Source organism: Tursiops truncatus, chromosome 2 (assembly GCF_011762595.2).
Source record: "Tursiops truncatus isolate mTurTru1 chromosome 2, mTurTru1.mat.Y, whole genome shotgun sequence".
NCBI classification, from domain to species: Eukaryota; Metazoa; Chordata; class Mammalia; order Artiodactyla; family Delphinidae; genus Tursiops; species Tursiops truncatus.
The window spans coordinates 173,398,722-173,419,145 of NC_047035.1; the positions used below are offsets into that span (position 1 = coordinate 173,398,722).

General features: G+C 39.8%; 1 protein-coding gene across 10 annotated transcripts in view; it reads right to left on the bottom strand.

Moving 5' to 3' along the window:
* The window catches only part of ZEB1 (zinc finger E-box binding homeobox 1), a 194,020-nt gene that overhangs the window by 76,572 nt on the left and 97,024 nt on the right, over positions 1–20,424 (bottom strand). For all 10 annotated transcript variants that reach the window (XM_073801737.1, XM_073801732.1, XM_073801735.1 and 7 more), the window contains exon 2: positions 1,663–1,863. In XM_073801737.1, coding sequence (XP_073657838.1) covers positions 1,663–1,863 — 201 coding nt within the window. The remainder of the gene's footprint in view (positions 1–1,662; positions 1,864–20,424) is intronic.

Consider the following 20,424-nt stretch of genomic DNA (forward strand, 5'->3'; position numbering starts at 1 on the left):
TTGTGACTTACTTCCCTCTCCCACATTAAACTGTAAGCACTTTTCACACAGAGACAGTCTTACTCCAGTTTGCAACCCCATTCCTGCAGAGCTGCTGAATGGACAGATGAGTAACGCCGTAAAACAAGGGGCTGATTACGTGATTCCAGAGGTCCTCTGTTAGCTATAAAATTTGTTAACTCCTGTCACCCTGTGCCTACTCTTTGGACTCTTATCTCAGCTTCCACATTTGGTCACCCAGATTCTTGGGCCTGCATACCTGACCCATTTCCCCTGACTGTCTAGCCTGAGTTTTGATATCCTGTTGAGATGATTTCCCTGAATTTGAATCTTGCTGGGCAGCTTCTCTTTGCCTGACCTTGAACTTGGTCCCTTCACCTGCTCCTCTCTGCCTCGGTTGATGCCCCGAGCCTGACCCTCCCCCGATCCCTCTAATTCACAACAGCTGCCACGTCCACATCCTTCTCTTTTTATCCCACTGTTGCTTAAACTCTCACAAGACAGGCTAAATAGTTTATTGGGAAAAGTAGAAAGGAGACATTTTAGAGCTGGAAGAAAAAGCACCTTCATCTGACAGATGGGGAGGAAGGTTAGACACAATGCTCGCTCACTGCAAGGGCACTAGTGGGGGCTCCTTGCTTTCACTGCTCCTTCCACTCAACCATGCTTTACTTTTGTAAAGGGTTCACTCGGGGAGAAATTTAAAGCAAGTGAAAGAACCATGAGAGAGAGACAGAGAGAGGGAGGGAGGGAGAGAGAGAGAGAGGGAGAGGGAGGGAGGGAGAGACAGGGAGGGAGGGAGGGAGAGGGAGGGAGGGAGGGAGGGAGAGAGAGGGAGGGAGGGAGGGAGAGAGAGGGAGGGAGGGAGGGAGAGAGAGGGAGGGAGGGAGGGAGAGGGAGGGAGGGAGGGAGAGAGAGAGAGACAGAGAGAGAGAGAGAGAGAGAGAGAGAGAGAGAGAGAGAGAGGGAGACAGAGAGAGAGAGAGAGAAAAAAGGGAGAGAGAGGGAGGGAGATGCTTACAAACACTAACAATATTCCCATGATTTACCTGCATTTGGGATTTTTGCACACTGAATTATCTTATAATGTTACTATACCAAAATATACTTTGTTGGTTTCTAAGTAGATTCTTCATTTGAGGTCACAGTATGAAATTAAAGATAGGTTCAATTACATCAACAGTATAGGGAAAGCTTGATTCTGGTTTTTAAAAAACTACCAAAATTCAATATATTATATGGATCAATATATTACATGCAAGTTATGGTCAAAATAACTTTCATCTCTCCTAATAAAATAGCAATGCATCATCAAGTTTAACACAATGAAGGTATTTTCAAATTGTCAATTAGGCCCATGCATTTCCTATTAATTCCACACTGACTTTAGAATGTACTTTTTGGTAAGTAGAAGGAGACGTTCTACTGATTAACAGCAAATAAATTACAGTTCATTTCAAACTTTTCATCCAATTTATCGTTTCAATTAATATATTTTTTAAAAGAAGATGGAAGAGATATGGAACATATGTATATGTATAACTGATTCACTTTGTTATAAAGCAGAAACTAACACACCACTGTAAAGCAATTATACTCCAATAAAGATGTTAAAAAAAAAAAATCCAGAGAATAGAACATTACCAGAAAAACGGAACTCACCATCGTCTTCCCAGCAGCTCTTCACGTTCCCTTCCCTTGCGCTGCTCCCAGGCAGCACTGCCTGGTCTGTCGGCAGGCCGTCCTCTGGGGCGCCACCTTCACAATCTGCTGCATCCGTGATACTTTCTTCTTCCACAATGTGGAGTTTGTCTTCATCGTCTGAATCTGAATTTGTTTCTACCACAGTATTATAGTTTGTAACTGTAATACAAACAAGAAACAAATAATCAAAACCAATTAGTACAAAAGCTGGTTTTCACACCTTAGTACAAAGAAATTTTAAGAAGTACTTAAAACTTTGGTGTTCAGTAATAGTTTTAGACTGTAAAATGTAAGCAGCTAATTTCTTTGATAACATGCACACACACAGCACTTCCTAGATACCAGGTGGACAAAAAGGCAAGTAACAGTAGCCATGCTTATTAAATGCTTAGCTATGCGCACGGGCGTTTTACGGAGAGTAACTCGCCAATTCTTCCAAAAACCTTTTAGCAGCCCCATGACCACAGGATCTACCTACCGCCTACTGCTTATATCCCTGTTCTACAGAAGCGGAAACCGAGGCACAGGGAAGGTAAGTATCTTGTCCAAGACCACACATCTAGGAAGTGGCAGGGTGGGGATCTGAACCCTAGGAGTCTGGTTCCATATTCTGTGTTCTTAACCACTACATCAAACATCTTCTCCAATTGTAATGAGTTTATATGACATGACGCTGCTTATGTAGAACAAGGGCTTCAAATCTTTAAAGCATTGCAATTTAAGAAAAGAGTTCATCTCTCCTAATAAAATAGAAATGCATCATCAAGTTTAACACAATGAAGGTATTTTCAAATTGTCAATTAGGCCCATGCATTTCCTATTAATTCCACACTGACTTTAGAAAGAATCAACCAATTTAACCAAATTTCCACATAATTAAGACATGATTTAAGTAATGTTTATACGTAAGTCCATCATTCTGAAGGAAAAAAGACCATGACATTTAGTTTTCAAACGGGCACCCTTTCCACATTTTTAATGAGCTTCAATAAACTTTAACACACCAGCATTATAAAGACATATAATAATTCTGAATAACTACAGCTCACAGAACCAAAACAACTTATATAGTATAGGCAATATTTTTTCTTTAGAGTCCTTGTAGTAGTCACTCTAATGCGATAAATTATTTAGAACCTCATGGGGTATGGTCACGGGAATACCTCTTTTCAACAATTAGCCGGGTGATTCTTACTTGCTAAGGTAAGTGAGAGAGGAAGGGGGAAAAAGAAAGCTTTGTTTGCGTAGCTAAGCAACAATCACTTCCAGTTATTCTTTCCATTTCTTCCTTAAATTTTCCAAGCTTTCTTGAAAGAAGATAATCACCTAAACGCTTAAAACGACATGTCTGTGTATATATATATATACACACATACCCCTTCCCATACACACACACACACACTCAAGAACACAAAAGAAGAAACAAAATCAAAAGCATGGATGTGTATGTCAAGGTGAGAACTAATAACCACGTCTCCAAAACTGCTCTGACAGACCCTGGGAAAAGCCCTCTGTCCAAGACGGTACTGGAGTTACTCTTTTGCCCACACTGGGAATTCTTCCATATCTGAAGAAAAGTGTCAAGTATTGTTGTGTCTGTAATACTTCAGTGTGAATACAGTTTCCCAGATCTTGCCCCAAGAGCAAATAGTTTTCTCTCTAGTTTTAATGTAAAAGTAATACATGTAAAAAATTCAGACAATACAAAACATGTAAAATTAGTAAAATCCCCCTCTCCCAATTTTTCCTTCCTCAACTCACTCTTTCAAGGTAACAATAACAGCAAGGTTTATTAATTACTTTATGCACTAGGCAGGCACGATACTAAGCATTTTACATACCTTATCCTATTTAATTGTAACACAGACCTCACCTTATACACATACATATCATTTAATATCAATCCTATATATAAGTGTATGTGTGCATACTTAAAATACACACATATGGGATCACATTACACTGTTCTGCCACTTAGTTTTTTGCCACTTAATTACATATCCTGGAAGCTTTTCTATGTGAGCATCTGTGGAGCTTTCCCATTTTCCTCTGGATGGCTACAGAGCATTTCACTGTAACAGATAGAACCTAACCAATCACCTGTGGACAAAATTTAGTTTGTTTCCAGTGTTTAAGTATGTCAACAACATCATAATAAATTTTCTTGTAAATGTATCTTTGGACATTCCTTAAATACATTTGTCAGGTACATTAGTAGGGGTGGAACTGCTGAGTCAAAGGAAAACTTATTAAGTAGATACGGAAACACGGGGAATTCCTTGCACTCCAGCCACACCAGGAGCAATGTAAATTGTGAAACTGTGTGTGTGGGTAAAGAGCGTGATTCTCAAAGGACAGTCTGCAGTTGGAAAAGGGTTTCCCACCGAACCTTTAACTGAGAGTAAGATACAGGTGTGTGTGTGTTTGAATGAGGGAAAGGGTTTCCCACCGAACCTTTAACTGAGAGTAAGATACAGGTGTGTGTGTGTTTGAATGAGGGAAAGGGTTTCCCACCGAACCTTTAACTGAGAGTAAGATACAGGTGTGTGTGTTTGAATGAGGAAAAGGGTTTCCCACCGAACCTTTAACTGAGAGTAAGATACAGGTGTGTGTGTTTGAATGAGGGATCTTACCGGCAAATGATGCGCAATGCTATTAGCTTTATTTTTACTGTCAAGGGCTCCTTAGTAGTAGCCTACTGAATGACTTACTAAAGTCACTGAAAGTTGGGACAGTATATAAAGGCATTTCTATGCCACAAGCTAAACTTAGAACACAGCTAGTGTTTCCTCAGGGTTAATCGATTCTGTATTCCACTAGACCTGGATGCCACGGAAGGTTCGGCTCACTGCAAAGCTCTTATCGCGCTTGGACATTCACAGACAGCTGAAATTCCTACTATTTTCTGAAGGGAGGTTTCAGTGCTTCTTCAGTGTCTTGAGTTGACCATGGGTTTATATTGCTGCTATTCTTGCCTTTTAATGAAGTATACTCCAGTTTAGTTTTATCATTATCAATTTTGTTAGCTCTAGGTTTTTTTGGTCAACCCTAGATATTTACATGCACACTTAAGAGTATTCTAGGCTTGAAAATTTTCCAAAAATTGGGCTTTAAGACATGTATGCATTATGGTTCAAATATTTACTTGCGTGCTTCATAGTTTTCATTGAGTTCTTTTTACTCTGAGCTGTTTTATTCTGTCTGAGTCAACTGTAGCCTGAAGTCCTCTGAGAACACCTGTCACCGTCCAGGACTCTAGCAAAACTCCTTCCTGTCCCCCAGTGCAAGCTGCCACTGTGGTATGGAAGATTATAAGCCAAATGACCAAACCACAGAGACGGCAATATATTTTACTATTATCTTGTGAATTTTCCTAGAGCATGTTTTGAAGAAGTGGTATAAAACTTGAAAAATCCAGACGAGCAATACATTTTGCTGGCTAAGATGGAAAAAAGACCAATAACTATTTTCCAAGACTTCACACTGTCTTCTGCTTCAAAGTCACTTAGTGGAGAGAAAAAGGAGTGCAAATCACTTACATTAATTATCGTAATTCAGATAACAGGCAAGCCTCCCTGTGTGTCTGGATCTATCCTGTGGTGGACCTACAGAGCTAATCTCAAAAGTACAGCCCCAGCACTAAAAAGCAAAGAGAGTAATACAGGACCTTTATCAATTCTGATAGCCAATGAGAGCGTCAGTGATCTCAACTGTGCCCATCTATCTCCATATCTCTACACTGTTGCACCCTTTGGCTAAAAAAGTAACATCTAAAGAGAGGAATATTATTAACCATCACAGGTGATCATCACCTCTCGCTTCTGAGCTTTCATTGAAATAATAACATTTTAAGAAAGAAAAGACAAAGGAACAGAAAAGGTAAACAGCTTTTTAAAATCTTTAAATATAATTTATAATACACAATACGAATTTAAATTTCAACAAAAATAGTAACATTTTCAATGCATTCTAGAATGGGATAAGGGCACGCTGACTCTCGGTGGTGATTCCTGTTCGTGCCATTTGCTACCATCAACGCCAGGTGTAACAGCGTCCCCCGCACAAGGCGGCTGGGAGGAGCTACCGACTTAGAAACGCGCTGTGCTTATTAGAGCAGCACCTCGTAGGCAGTAAAGACTGCAGAAGTGCCTGCTCTTACCATCAGCAGCAGCAACATCTCACTGAAGCTTACAACAGTTCCTAACAAGTAGGTACTATTACAGCTTCCTTTCATAGACAAGAAAAGTAGCTGAGTGACGTGTCTGAGGTTATGTAGCTACTAAGTGGAAAAGCTGGTCTCCAAACCTGGTCTGCCTGATTCCACAACCCATATACTTTTATTGCTACATACAAAGCCTGCTGACAGAAGATGGTTGCACTAATGATAAATATTTTTAAACTTGTATTTTTGTGTCTAGCCTATTTCGGGACCCTGTAATCCCAAACTTAACAATTTGGCACTAAAAACATTTGCAAATGACTAAAGAATTTTAACCATTAGAATCTCAAAATAATATAACAAACAGTGTATACCATGGGGTAATATCATCATTATAATCAATAAACTTTAAAAGACTAGCATATAACACATTATTTTTAGTACTGATTGCACGTAGCACCACATCAACTGTGCTAAACTTCTATGTATCTGTTTCTTAAGTAATGTACAATAATAAAAGAACTAGCTACATTAGACGAAGACAGTTCAAGAAGAGAGCAATACAATCTCAACTTCCATCACGAAGATATCTGAAGGCTTTACAAATAGAGACCCCACCAGACACTGTCTACAGTTGCTCTGAACAGCAGGTTGGGTTCCTGCACGTTAAGCGGGAGACTAGGGGTGGGTAGGGGAGTGGGCGGTGGTCAGGTCTGACACAGGTTTTCGGTTCCTGTCCGGTGACAGCGGTGGCATGTGTCGGTTAAAGCCACAGGTAAGGCCACGTTTCGACATAGTTTTGGATGTACAAAGGTGTTTTTCCGTCCAGAGGAGGGGTATTTCATGCTTAACTATGTCCCACTCATTCCTACCTAACCCCCAACACACACTCATCCGCATGGCAGAAAAGAAAGATAAAATCTCTCTTAGGAAAAGACCTAAGACTGGTCCTTAAAAACTAACAGACTCCTTCTAACTCTTCCATATACATCAGTCTAACCTACTGGTATAATTTAAGAAAGACCTAGAAAAAGAGGTACACTGCAAGTCTGCTCAAGATTATAGCTGGACTGAGGAGCAGAATATTTTACACGTGTCTGCACTAGGCTGAGAACAATGTGACTTAGGCGTGAGTGCATGAAACGTGGAGAGAAAGGCGGAGACCAGCACAGGTGCTTCCATTACCCCTCGACATCACTGGGACGGAAATGATGTCACGTCACGTATTTTTCTTGTCCTGAGCAGAGTCCCTGGCACACTCACTGCCTTCCACACGGTAGGTACAGAATTATTTGCTGAACTGAATCTGAGGCCACACTTCTTTTCTTCTCAGTGAAGTCAGTGAGTATATTTAAGTGTTACTGATAATTCAGGAAAATGAAGACAAAGCTGCAGTGACAACCATATAAAGAAACTTGTAAATTAACACACGAAATAGAAAGGAGAGGTTATTTGACAATTCATAAGGTTATAGAAAACTTCTGCAAATACTACTCCAAGAGAGAGGAGCTCACGCTGTCCATAAACACTACGCTCAGTCTACACCGTCAGTATTTGTTAATCTGGCTTTTGACCTGATTTACAGATAAGATTAACTTACTATCTATATTATTTACTGCATAAAGTTATGATATAATATGCATATTTAATATAACATACAACTAATCTAGTAAATAATGTACAATGTGTATATTATCTAATTTTATATTTAAGTCCCTTAAAAATAGGCATCCCAGTGACCGTAGAGCGCTCCAAGCCCTATGAACATGTGAGGTTTTAATAAACACTAATGGTTCAGCCAGTTTTGCGGGAAGTTATTTCAATTCCTCTCTAGGTAAAATCTTTCTTAACTTAGGGTATCTAATGAACAATAAGCATAGACTCTTTTTACATTTTCAAAGTAATTTGAAAAACATAACTTCAGTGAAAGTCAATGATTCTGAAGTTGACCCCATGCAAAAGGGCTGGTGGTTTTCAATGCCTCCAGATACCAGCTATTAATAGACTGAAAGCTGACTTGTCTTCTCCCCTCTCTCATCACACAAAAAATACTAGGTTTCCATGGGATCCGTCTTTGGTCCTCTCTCCATCCTTACTCTGGCCCTTCCCCCACTCTCCACGGGTCTGCTGTCTATGGCCCCCAACAAGAGCCATCCCAAGTGACCTTCCCCTTGTCCTGCCGTATCAAAACTCCCACTCATCCAGAGAGCTTATTGCAGCCAGTGTTAGTACAATTCACAAAAAGGTTGGTGGAACAGTTAAACAGCAAAGTTCTCAGCAGATTAAAGTAAATTCAGTCTCACGAACAGGTGAGGAAAATATATGGACTAAAATAACTCACACTAAATTATTAATAACTAATATTTCCTTCATAGGTTAATTCTACATTTATAAAAGGATGCTTTTTAATTTATATTACTTGTTACTTCTGGAACACAGGCAGTATGACAAAATGCAAATAAAGTGTGGAAAAGAAATTAAAAATATAAACATGGAAATTATTGAGTCAAAAAGTAGAGAAGCCATATAATTGATAAATCAATCCAAAAGCCAGATCTTTGAAGTATCAGTAAAATAGACAAGTCACTAGCCCACTTAACACTAGAAAAAAAATTGAGAGGCACAAATATTCGATATTAAAATGCAAATAGAGAAGTAACTCCAACTAAAAGTAATTTAAGCTACTTCCTGTATAAATAGTTTGCACAAATCTAAGCAGGTAAATGTGTAAACATGGATGAAGTAACTTTTCTGGACACTGTAAATGCTTATAGCTACATCTGATAGAATTTACAAAATTATGGAAGAGAGACCAATGGTAGACAGACCACAGAATAAATTTAGGAAGCTATCAAATAGTTAACCAAAAAGTGCCAGATAAGTTTTCCCAGGTGAACTTCAGATCTTCAAAGGACTGATAATTCTGTTGCCTTTTAAAAAGAGAGAGGAAAATGCAAAGAGTCCAAATTTGTTCTATGAAGCCGCATAGTAACAGTCAACTAGAATCTGAGGAACAGGGACTTCCTGGTGGCACAGTGGTTAAGACTCCGCCTGCCAATGCAGGGGACACGGGTTCGAGCCCTGGTTCGGGAAGATCCCACATGCCACGGAGCAACCAAGCCCTGTGCCACAACTACTGAACCTGAGCTCTAGAGCCCATGAGCCACAACTACTGAAGCCCGTGCACCCAGAGCCTGTTGCACCCTATGCAACAAGAGAAGCCACCGCAATGAGAAGCCCGCGCACCTCAACAAAGTAGTCCCCGCTCGCCACAACTAGAGAAAGCCCGTGCACAGCAACAAAGACCCAATGCAGCAATCAATCAATCAATGTCTGAGGAAGAGTACACACATGCCCACTCATAAAATCAGTCTCACTGGTAATCACTGATGTAAAAACTCCAAATAAAATATACTCAACATTAAGAAATATATGAGAGTTCACTACATTAACACTGTAAGGGAGACAATATGACTTGTATAGAAACTGAAACGCTTTTGAAAAAATTCACTATTCCTTGCTGATAAATGCTTTCTCATAAAAATAAAACTGAAGTCAGTATCATGATAAACTATTATGTATTGGAGGCAATTTTAAGATAAAGATGTTTAATGTCATTAGAAGTTAGCAGTATTCTAAAAGAACAAGCTGATTTTTTAAAAGAACAAAAGAAAAAGCACAAATACTGGAAAAGATAAAGCAAAATTATTATTTACAGGTGATATGTTTCTGGAGAATGCAAGAAAAAAATCATTAAAAAACTATAAGTAATTAGAAAATTTGGTAAATGACTAATTATGAATTTAACAGAAAAAATCAATAGCTTTCCAATAAACCAACAATAACCTGCTAAAGACATAGGAAAATAAAAATTCTATTAATAATAGCTACTCAAAGGATAACACATGAAGGAAAAAAAGAAGCCTGAGGACAGTGGGGAGCTGGCACACCCCCACTGCGTGTGGAAAGATATGGATGAATGAAGACATCCCTCTTTGGGGTGGAATGATTTCATATTGTAAAGATTCAATTCTACCTAAAATAATCTACAAACTCAATGTAATTCTGGTCCAAATACTAACATGATACTTTAGATTCTAAATCTAGATGATTTAGACCAAATGATTCTAAAGTTTACAAGGAGAGCTAGGACCTCAGTCTCTGGAGCCAGACTGCTTGGTTCAAATCACAGTTTCCCCACTTACTGGCCATGTTACTCAACCTTCTCATGCCTCGGTTTTCTCATCTCTAAGATGGGAATGATAACAGTATGTCCCTAATAGGGTTGGCATAATGATAAAAATAATTATATATGCAAAAAACTTAATGTAGTAGTGCATATGAGTGCTTAATACACGATGTTAGTAATATTATTTTCTGGGAAAATAAACACAAAAATATTCAGGGAAATTCAGAAAACTAATAGTAACGGTGGTGGTAGAAGAACATGGGCTAGACATACCAGATAGGGAAAGCATCTCAAAGCTATAGAAATGGAAAGACATTTTTACAGGCACAGGGACAGGCAAACGATCAATGGACTTGCATAGAATCCAGAAACAGACCCCCAAACATATGGTAGTCTTGCTAATCAGACTCCCACCTCACAACTTTAACCAAAATGAAATCTGCATGAATCAAAGATTTTAATTAACACTAATGAAACCACAGATATAACAGGAAAAAGCACAAGCAAGTCCTTCTACAGACTTGGAATAAGGAAGGCTGTTACAAACACGATGTGAAACCCATGATTATATATAGAAAAAATTCAAGTCGAAAGACAAATGACAAACTGAAAAATATCTGTAATACATGTTATCAAAGGCTGACTTCTTTATTATACAAAGAATTCTTAAATGTCCATGAGAAAAAGATGAACCACCCAATAAGAATATGCAAAGGTAATTCACACACACAGCAATATGAATGGCCAATAAACACGTAAAAAAGACATTCAACCTTGCCAATTAAAGACATACCTACTTTAATCCTACATTGTTATAATATCATTACTTCTTACACACACCTTTAACTCTCCTGCCTTTCTCCGACTTCAAAGCCCCTATTCTGATTAAATCTCACTTTTCCAGACTATACCTCGGTCCCTGTTCCCTGCAAAGCCTCCTGAAAACACTGCCTACACTTGCCTCCAACGTTTCTTCCAATTTGCTCTTATCTTGTGGCTGTGAAGGATGTTTACATTGCTAAATCCAACGACAATCGTCAGGCCTCATGTTACACGACCTCCTAGCAGCCTCTGACATCATCCATCACTCTATCCTCGTCAAAGCCCTCTCTTCTTTTTTTTTTCTTTTTCTTCTTATTTAATTAGTTTATTTTTATTTAAGAAAATGACCAATCCCAGAGCCTATATACAATAAGGAAGTAACGTGATCTAAGGACATAACATGAACAGCTTGCATTTATGTAGCTTTGACTCTCCTGGTTTTCCTCCTAACCCCTTGCTGCTTTTCTGTTTCTTTCCTCCACCTCCGGGCCTCCATCTGTCTCACGGCCCTAAACCTGCTTCACATCTGAGTCCCGTTTCTCCTCGGAACTCCGGACCTGGGCGTCCACTGCCTACCTGACGCCTCCACCTGGGTGACCAAGATGCAAACCTGCCGCGTCCCAAAGCCGACCCCTGGGCCTCTTCCAGTCCCCTCACTTCAGTAAATGGCAATTCTGTTCTTCCAGTTGCTCAGGCCAAAAATCTTGGTGTCAGTTTTGACTCCCTATTTTCTCTTATATTCCACGTCTAACCTAGAGGGGATGTATCTTAAAACCCATTTGGCATCTGACCAGTTCCTGCACCCCCCCGCCCCCCGAATATCGTTAACGGGCTCCTCACAGGCCTTCTTACTGCTTCCTTTGCTTCCCTATGGTCAGTTCTTGGGATGGCAGCCAAGCAACCCTTCCACCACATCAGGGGGACCCTGTCACCCTTCTCCCAACCCAGCCAGTGGGTTCCCACCTCATCCACTGCAATCCATAGGCCCTTCGGGAGCGGTGCCCTCCGCTGCCTCCGCCTGGACTCCACGTGCGCCCTTACGCCCGCTCCCTGCCCTCCGGATGCTCTGGTCAAGGCTTCTGCAGACTGCCCTAATTACAGTTACAGACCTCCTGCACCGCGAGAGCACACCCCGCTCCTGCGACTTCTCTCTTTTTAAAGTACTTATTGCCAACTGCCGTAATATTTTACTAGTTTTTAATTGTCTCCTCTCACTAGAATGTAAAATGCACGTGGGCAAGATTCTTTGGTTTGCTCACTGCTGTGCCCCCATGCATGTGCAATACTGCCCATCAGTACTAACTGTTCATTAACTCACGGTACACGCAGGGGTTGAGGAAACAGATACACGCTTTCACGTTGTTGTGTCAACTGGGCAGTGTTTTCCAAAATTTAAAACGTTTACCTGCTGATCCAGCAATTTCTTGGAATTTACCCTTTAAATGAACTTACACAGGTGTGCACATACGTATACATACGTTTCTCTGCAAACTTGTTTTTAATTACAAAAAACCTGAATAGCCACCCGAGGTATATCCATTTGTACTAATATAGAGGAGTCCTCCAAAACAGTCTGATCCCATTCTGGTAGAAAATACACAGAGTACATATACATGCACCTAAATAATGCATGACACTGCCTAGAAGGACATACAAATGAAGAAATGAAGAAAGAGTGACCTGTTTTTTTTCTATTTTATTCCTTCTATAAGACTGTTTAAATGTTTGTATTACTTAAACTTTTTTTTTTTTTTTGGCTGTGTTGGGTCTTTGTTGCTGCACGCGGGCTTTCTCTAGTTGCGGCGAGCGGGGGCTACTCTTTGTTGCGGTGCGTGGGCTTCTCACTGCGGTGGCATCTCGTTGTGGAGCACGGGCTTCAGTAGTTGTGGCATGAGGGCTCAGTAGTTGTGGCGCACGGGCTCAGTTGCTCCACAGCATGTGGGATCTTCGGGGACCAGGGCTCGAACCCGTGTCCCCTGCATTGGCAGGCAGATTCTTAACCACTGTGCCACCAGGGAAGCCCTACTTAAATTTTTTTTTAAAAGATATAAGTTTTAAATGTGCAGGAAGAAAGTCTGAAATAATATCAGCATACTGTTGCTAGTGGTGAACATCAGAAAACTGAGCTGGGATCAGGGGAAACGTTTTCTTAATATTTTTGTTACTTGAATTTTAATAACAGTAGATAGGAGGGTATGATTAGAAACAACATGAAGTGAAATCTTAAAAATAAAGGTTAAAAATAATATTTAGGAAGAAAATAAATAATAAGTTGTAAATATACATCCTGTAGGTTTTGAAGTAAAACAACTTAAGTTCTTATTAGAAAATAACAGCTCTATTTGTCTTACATGTGTGAAAGACGGCTGCCTGTTTTACAGTATGAATAACATTCACCTTTTCTATCCATAGCTACCTAAAAGTGTGACATCACGCAAAATGAAAAAGGAAAGTGACGCTTGCAGAGAGACGTAAGTGACCACCCAGGCCTGTGCCTCCTGCCCTCCCCGCCGGTGCCGGTGCCGAGGGCTGCTGCTCTCGTACTCCGCAGGGGCCCAGGGAGGCCTGTGGAGAGCACTCGCTTCCCCTTGTCAAAGGCAACTAATACTCCCAAAGCACAGGTTACAGCAACACACACACCCATCCACACAATCATATGTTTAGTAGCTTCTACTGCAGGAGTTGGCATGATTCTAAGTTTTCCTCGATTTACAAAGAAGTTTTAAGACATATCTTGTCATTTACCAATCCCAGAAGGCACTTTTTCCCTGACTGGTTTTGAGACTCACCGACTTGTGGTTGAACTGGTTATGAAAAATAAGATGAAGGCAGAGGACAAGAATTTTATTCTAAATCTTTTCATGTGAGTTTTTCACGTTCCCTTCAACTAGTAATACAGTGTGTTTAACTGAAAACTCCCGGCCGTGTGCTGGACACCACTGCTCACAGCTGGCAAGGAAGTCAGGAGAAATGGAATGAAACAGATTGTAACCCAAGGATGGGTGGTCCCTTGCTTCCAGGGCGGGCAGCACACAGTAATCAAGCAGGGCTCAAGGCACCACTGGGGGACCTCGTCTTTGAAGCTTTCCTGAGGGCACTGCACGTACTCATTCCCCAAGTCTAGCCTCGTAAAGGAGCTCTCTTCACTTCGATATGGACTCATCACAGAAGAACAAGGATCACAGCAGTAAGATCTGAACTGGAATTTATTCTTAATGAAGCATTAAAAACAATTTAATAGGTAACTAGATATTAGTTTTATTGAGAGCTTCTAAACATTACATGTTACAAGCTTGTGAGTTATCAAAGTAGAATGAAGACTTTAGTTCTGACCTAAGTGCTCCAGAAGGTGGGAGGATGAAGACATATGTGGTCTACAGTCTCTGCTTCCGAGATGCATGCAATACTTACAAAATATGAATGATATATGTTGAATATTATGATGAGAATGTGACAGTAAATAAATGCTAAGAGTGATGTAGAAAATAAATACTATAGGATTCCCTACCTCATTGTGTCTAATCTTTTACGCCTTGTTAATATGCTACAGAAATAAAATTTTGAATACTTTTTGGGTTTTTAATTTGAAATACGTTGTCGAGAAGTTAAATGTATTTGAACTTTGTACCAAAGAATTTCTAGTATTTTCCTGTACCTGATTTATCTGAGAAGCAGTTGGAATGGTAACCATCTTTGGACAGAACCTATTCAGAAAATAAACAATATGCAGTGAACAAGATCACGTGAACTCACCACACCTAAGTTTTCATATAAACTTTATCTGAGCGAGTAAATGGCCTTCGTGGTGAAAGAAGTGGAGAATCTTGGAAAAACACACATCAATGGAAACTTTAATACCATAGAGAGGAACAGACAGAGAAAGGAGTATTTTAAAAGTATTTAAAAAGACATTATGACCTACTGAATTTCTACTACTGGTGAAAAGGAAAGTTAAACCAATCAATGCCACTTACATAGAGTTTTGCACCCTGCCCCAAGAAGTACTAAGTATTCTATTTTTTAATTATTTATTTATTTTTTAAACATCTTTACTGGAGTATAATTGCTTTACAATGGTGTGTTAGTTTCTGCTGTATAACAAAGTGAATCAGTTATACATACACATATGTTCCCATATCTCTTCCCTCTTGCGCCTCCCTCCCACCCTCCCTATCCCACCCCTCTAGGTGGTCACAGAGCACCGAGCTGATCTCCCTGTGCTACGCAGCTGCTTCCCACTAGCTATCTATTTTACAGTGTTTTATAAGCACTGAATCAGTTAATCCTTACAAGAGCCACATGAAGAGCTACTAATATTCTTAGTTTATAGATAAGGAAACTGAGACTTAGGTTATGGAACCGCCAAAGGAGACCGGTTACACTGGAGCCAGGACCCCAACCCAAGCCCACGTGGCTCCCGAGGTCCTGCCTGAGCCTACGTCTACTGTGCCCTCCCCGCAGCAGAATGCCAGGGCCAGCAAACGAGCCACACGCCCTCACAAACAAACCAGGAAGAGAGAGAGGGTCATGAGGAATTATTAGACGCTTCACTGACAAGCACTTAATCAAACCTTTCTGACCTCAGAATCTAAGAAAATAAAACTTCAAATGTCCTTATTATTCGTCTTTACATCAGAATGACATTGGAAGACACAAATAACTACAAATCTCAGTTCAGAGACTGTTTTATTCTCGATTTAAATTTCCATTGCATACACCATGAATTCCAAAATCCTATATGCAGCAAATAAGGGTCTGTAGACTGTGAACATTACGGCCTCAATTACCTCTTTATCTTCACCCCTACCACTCTGCCCAAGGTCTTCTATTCCCTAGGCAACTCTGTATGTTCACGTTCCCCTTCGCCCCTTATCCTCTACTGCCGAATTCATACTCGTCTTTCAGAGCTCACATCCAAGCCATCAACAGATCCTGTTGGTCATGCCTCTCCACGCCCTTCTCTGGATCCTGTAAGACCTACCTCATCGGTATCCCTGTCTGTATTTACCAGTGGCAGCTAGAATGATCTTTTCAAAACATAAAAGCAGAATATGCCACTCTCCTTCTTGAAATCTTTTAATGGCTCTGCAGCGTTCTGTCATGGCCTGCAGGTTCTGCAAGTTCGGGCCCACACCTTCTTTTCCACTCTTCTTACACATTCTCACGGGATGATCTTGCACTTGGCATGTGTCCAGGCTTCCTGCACCCCAAGCCCTTGTCCCCGCCCTCCCCTCTGCCTGGAGTGATGCTCTGCTCCCAGCTCCTTCCTCACTGGCTCTTTTCTCCACATCTCCACCCCAAGGTCACAGTGTCAAATGATCCTTCCATGGCCACTCAACCTAACCTGCTCCACCGGGGTTCTCTCACATCATCCTATTTCCTTCACAGCATCCAATCCGTAAATGTCTAAACTGTTCAGTTACTTATTTTCTTTCCTTTATATTAGTTTTCTGTTGCTGCTGTAGCAAATTACCACAAACTTAAGAGGTTTAAAATAACACACATTTGTTATTTTACAGTTCTGAGGTCAGAAGTCCAAGACAGGTCTCACTGGGCTAAAATTAGGGTGTTGGCAGAGCTGTGGTCTTTCTGGAGGCTCTGGGGGAGCCTATTTTCTTGTGTTCTCTAACTTCTAGGGGCTTCCCGCACTCCCCGCAGGTGACCCCCTTCCCCCTTCACAGCCAGCGACGGCCAGCTGAGACTCTCTCACGTCACATCGCTGACACTGACCCTCCTTTTGTCTCTCTCTCACCTCCACTTTTAAGGGTGCTTACCCCTGGGCCCAAGTGGATAACCCAAAATATCTCCCTATTTTAAGTTCAGCTGATTAGCAACCCGAATTTCTTCTGCTACTTTAAGTTTCCTTTGTCGTGTAACGTAATGTACTCATAAATTCTCCCTACTATACTTTCCCACTAAAAATGTAAGCTCCATGAGGGCAAAGACATTGTCCCGTTCACTCCAAGAGTTTAGTTCCAAGCATTACAGGGCCTATTGAAGGCACTTAAGAGATCTGTTGAATTAATTAAAATGCTATTGCTTTGGTGAAGTTCTTCTTGACTCTTCAGGACTCGTTTTAATCTTTGTGCTCCTTTATAAACCTTTACATTCTCTGCAATAGTGTGCATATCTCATTATGTTTTCATTATGTTCACATGCTTATATTAGGTCTTTGGTTGAGTGTGAAGTGTCCTGACAATATGTCAATAAAGGATTAAGTGCTGTGAAAGATGTCTACAATCAATGAATTTTAAAGTGAAAGAGACTTTAAAAGGTTTCAAAAAGTTTGTTAATGATTCTGTAACTGTTTTTATGGTTTCCTAATAAAGTGTGGAATATTCTAATAACGTGTCAATAAAGGATCACCCTGCTGTGAAATATATGTTAAATTAATAAATTTTAAACCTGGAAAGGATTTGAAGATTAAGTTTCAGTCCCATATTTTACACTTAAAACCCAAAGAAGCTAAGTAATTTGCCTATTTACACACAAAAATTGTGAACCTGGCAAAAGATCCAGTGGACCGTCTATAAAAATCTACCTCCTGAGGTTGCCATGAAGATTAAATAAATACATTTAAAAGCACAAAGGGACTTCCCTGGTGCTGCAGTGGTTAAGAATCCGCCTGCCAATGCAGGGGACATGGGTTCGATCCCTGGTCCGGGAAGGTCCCACACGGCGCGGAGCACCGAAGCCCGTGCGCCACAACTACTGAGCCTGTGCGCTAGAGCCCGTGCTCCGCAACAAGAGATGCCACTGCAGTGAGAAGTCTGTGCATCGCAACAAAGACCCAACGCAGCCAAAAATAAATAAATTTACTAAAAAGGAAAAAGCACATAAACGCAGTACCTCGCACAGAGCAAGTGCTCTATAAATAGTAGGGTCAGTAAGATGCTCTTATTGGCATGATCATTATCATAAACACTATATATTTCCAATTTCTCAACGATGAAAATAACTTATGCAAAGTAGATATTCAATGAATACTTGAGGTAATGAATGATTAAAATGTAAAATACAAATGAACATGGTTAAACGGTTTTTTACATGTTAACTGCTTTCCTACTCACTTTTTTTTTTATGGGAAAAGGCAGGTAAAAGAGAAGCAAAGCAGAGCACGCATATCACACTGACCTCTGTCGTGATGCCTTCCCCAACCTGTCCTTGTTAAAGGTACCTTCCCTCCTCCCTCATCGTCTATACCAGCAAGGTCAAAAGCGTTGCTATAGTACTACTAAGATGCTACATTATTTGCCTTATTTACTACTCTTTTGACATTCTGCACTGATGCAAAGGCAGTGGTGGGTAAAACTGTTGGTTTTGTAGCACAATTCAAAGCAATGGCAACAAACTGTATCCTTGTATCCTTTACTGCCACTCATTTCCAGCTTAAAAATAATTGCCATTTCACCTAAGAATGCCTTGATGGGGGCTTCCCTAGTGGCGCAGTGGTTGAGAGTCCGCCTGCCGATGCAGGGGACACGGGTTCGTGCCCCCGTCCGGGAAGATTCCACATGCCGCGGAGCGGCTGGGCCCGTGAGCCATGGCCGCAGAGCCTGCGCGTCCGGAGCCTGTGGTCCGCAGCGGGAGAGGCTGCAGCAGTGAGAGGCCCGCGTACCGCAAAAAAAGAATGCTTTGATGAAGTAGTAAAAATTATTTTATTAAATCTTTATTCATTAGAACATGTCTTTTAAATATTCTGTGTGACAAAATGGGATGTACACATAAAACATTTCTGCTGGATATCAAAGCATGTAATTGTTTTGAGTTGCCAGCTGAACTAGCCGCTTTGCTCATGGTACACCAATTTTACTTGAAAGAACAACTAATTATGTTTTTTCAGACTTAAGAGTTTGAGAAACATTAAAAAAAAAAAAAGTAAGCCTGTCACTTAAAGGAAAACAAAAGCCCAAATTTGTTTCCAATGATAAAATTTCAGCTTTCAGTTATAAGTTAGAATTTTGGAAAACATGTGAGTTTCACAGCTTCCCAATTTTAAAGACTCTTCTGAAGGGACTAGGGCTAATACTGATTTTTTTGACATGGTAAAATGAAAAGGGTCAACATTTGGAAGATCTATACAACTCAGTGAACCTATATATTCCAAATGAGTAATGCATGATGTTACAGACTCATGAGTGTACAGAAGATCCATTTAAAGTTCAAGATAGACCAATGGATTTTAATGTAACAGACTACGAAATCATTATATGGTTTCCTGTTCCGCTCACACTGCAACTAATGAGCTGCTGCTTGATGAGTTTTGGGGTAGTAATCAAAGAATACCCACAATTATCTGAAAAAGCTAATTCCAGCTACATAACTGTAGTTGTTCCAACTACATAACTGTGAGGCTATGTTTTAACATACTTCAACCAAAACAAATTACAACAGATTGAAGACAGAGCAGATACGTGAACCCAGCTGCCTTTACTGTTATTAAGAATCAATTAATAAATATTTTAAGTGTTTTCAGTTTTAATTTTGAAAAGAATAAATATTAATAAACAAACCCAGATAATCAAAAGCACTTTGAGGTCTTAAAGGATTCTGAAGAGTGTAAAGGGATCCTGAGATCAAAAAAACTTTGAAAAGTGTGCTGTTTAATAAGGTAGCCACTAGTCACATATTATTTTTCACATTAAAGTTAAGTAAAATTATAAATAAAATATAAAGTTCAACCTCATTCATCCTAGACACAGCTTAAGTGCTCAATAACTACATGTGGCTAGTGGCTATTAGACAGAATAGATATAGAACATTTCTATCATCACAGAAAGTTCTATTGGACAGTGCTGATCTATAAGTACACTTGGGAGGCAGTTAATCAGCATCTTACTAAACATCACTGGTATAATATTCTTTCAGTATTTTCGTATCTGTTTTTAACTCTCTAAAAAGAATATATGCCTTTTGAGGGTAGGGACTAAAACACTAATATCTATATGACATGATAACATTTTATACATATATATATATATATTTTATTATAGCCCATGACGCCTTAAATATACATTACTAGAAATAAATATGCTGAATAAGATACCTGCTGAGCCGAATATTTACTCAGTAAGTATTTATTGAGGGTTTTACATAAGACAGACCCACGTGATTATGTTTACCATCTTTCATATTTCAATATATTCCTGCCCAAATTTATAAGCATTGGGTCTCCACTTTTTCTCTTCTTATGGGTTTACAATAAACTACTTTGTCAAGGGTCAAGTTACATTGTTTCACTTCATTTGCATAAATAAGTATTTAAAGACAGTCTTTTCCTTTTATTATCTATTGCTTATACTATATAGGTCTTGCAGTTCATAATCATGAACTACTAATTATGACTTTCAAGTCTTCCAAAGACTTCTGCACATATGGGTGAAAAAAGGCAATGTTTTTAAAGTTATATTAAAAGTTATAATAAACAATAAAATGATTAAACTTGTTTTGAATAAATCAGTATCACCTGGGGTTTACAGAATGCTTTTATTTCCTGTATAGCCTCGTAGGATTCCTAACTTTTTAAAATTTTAGCGTCTAATTATTTTGA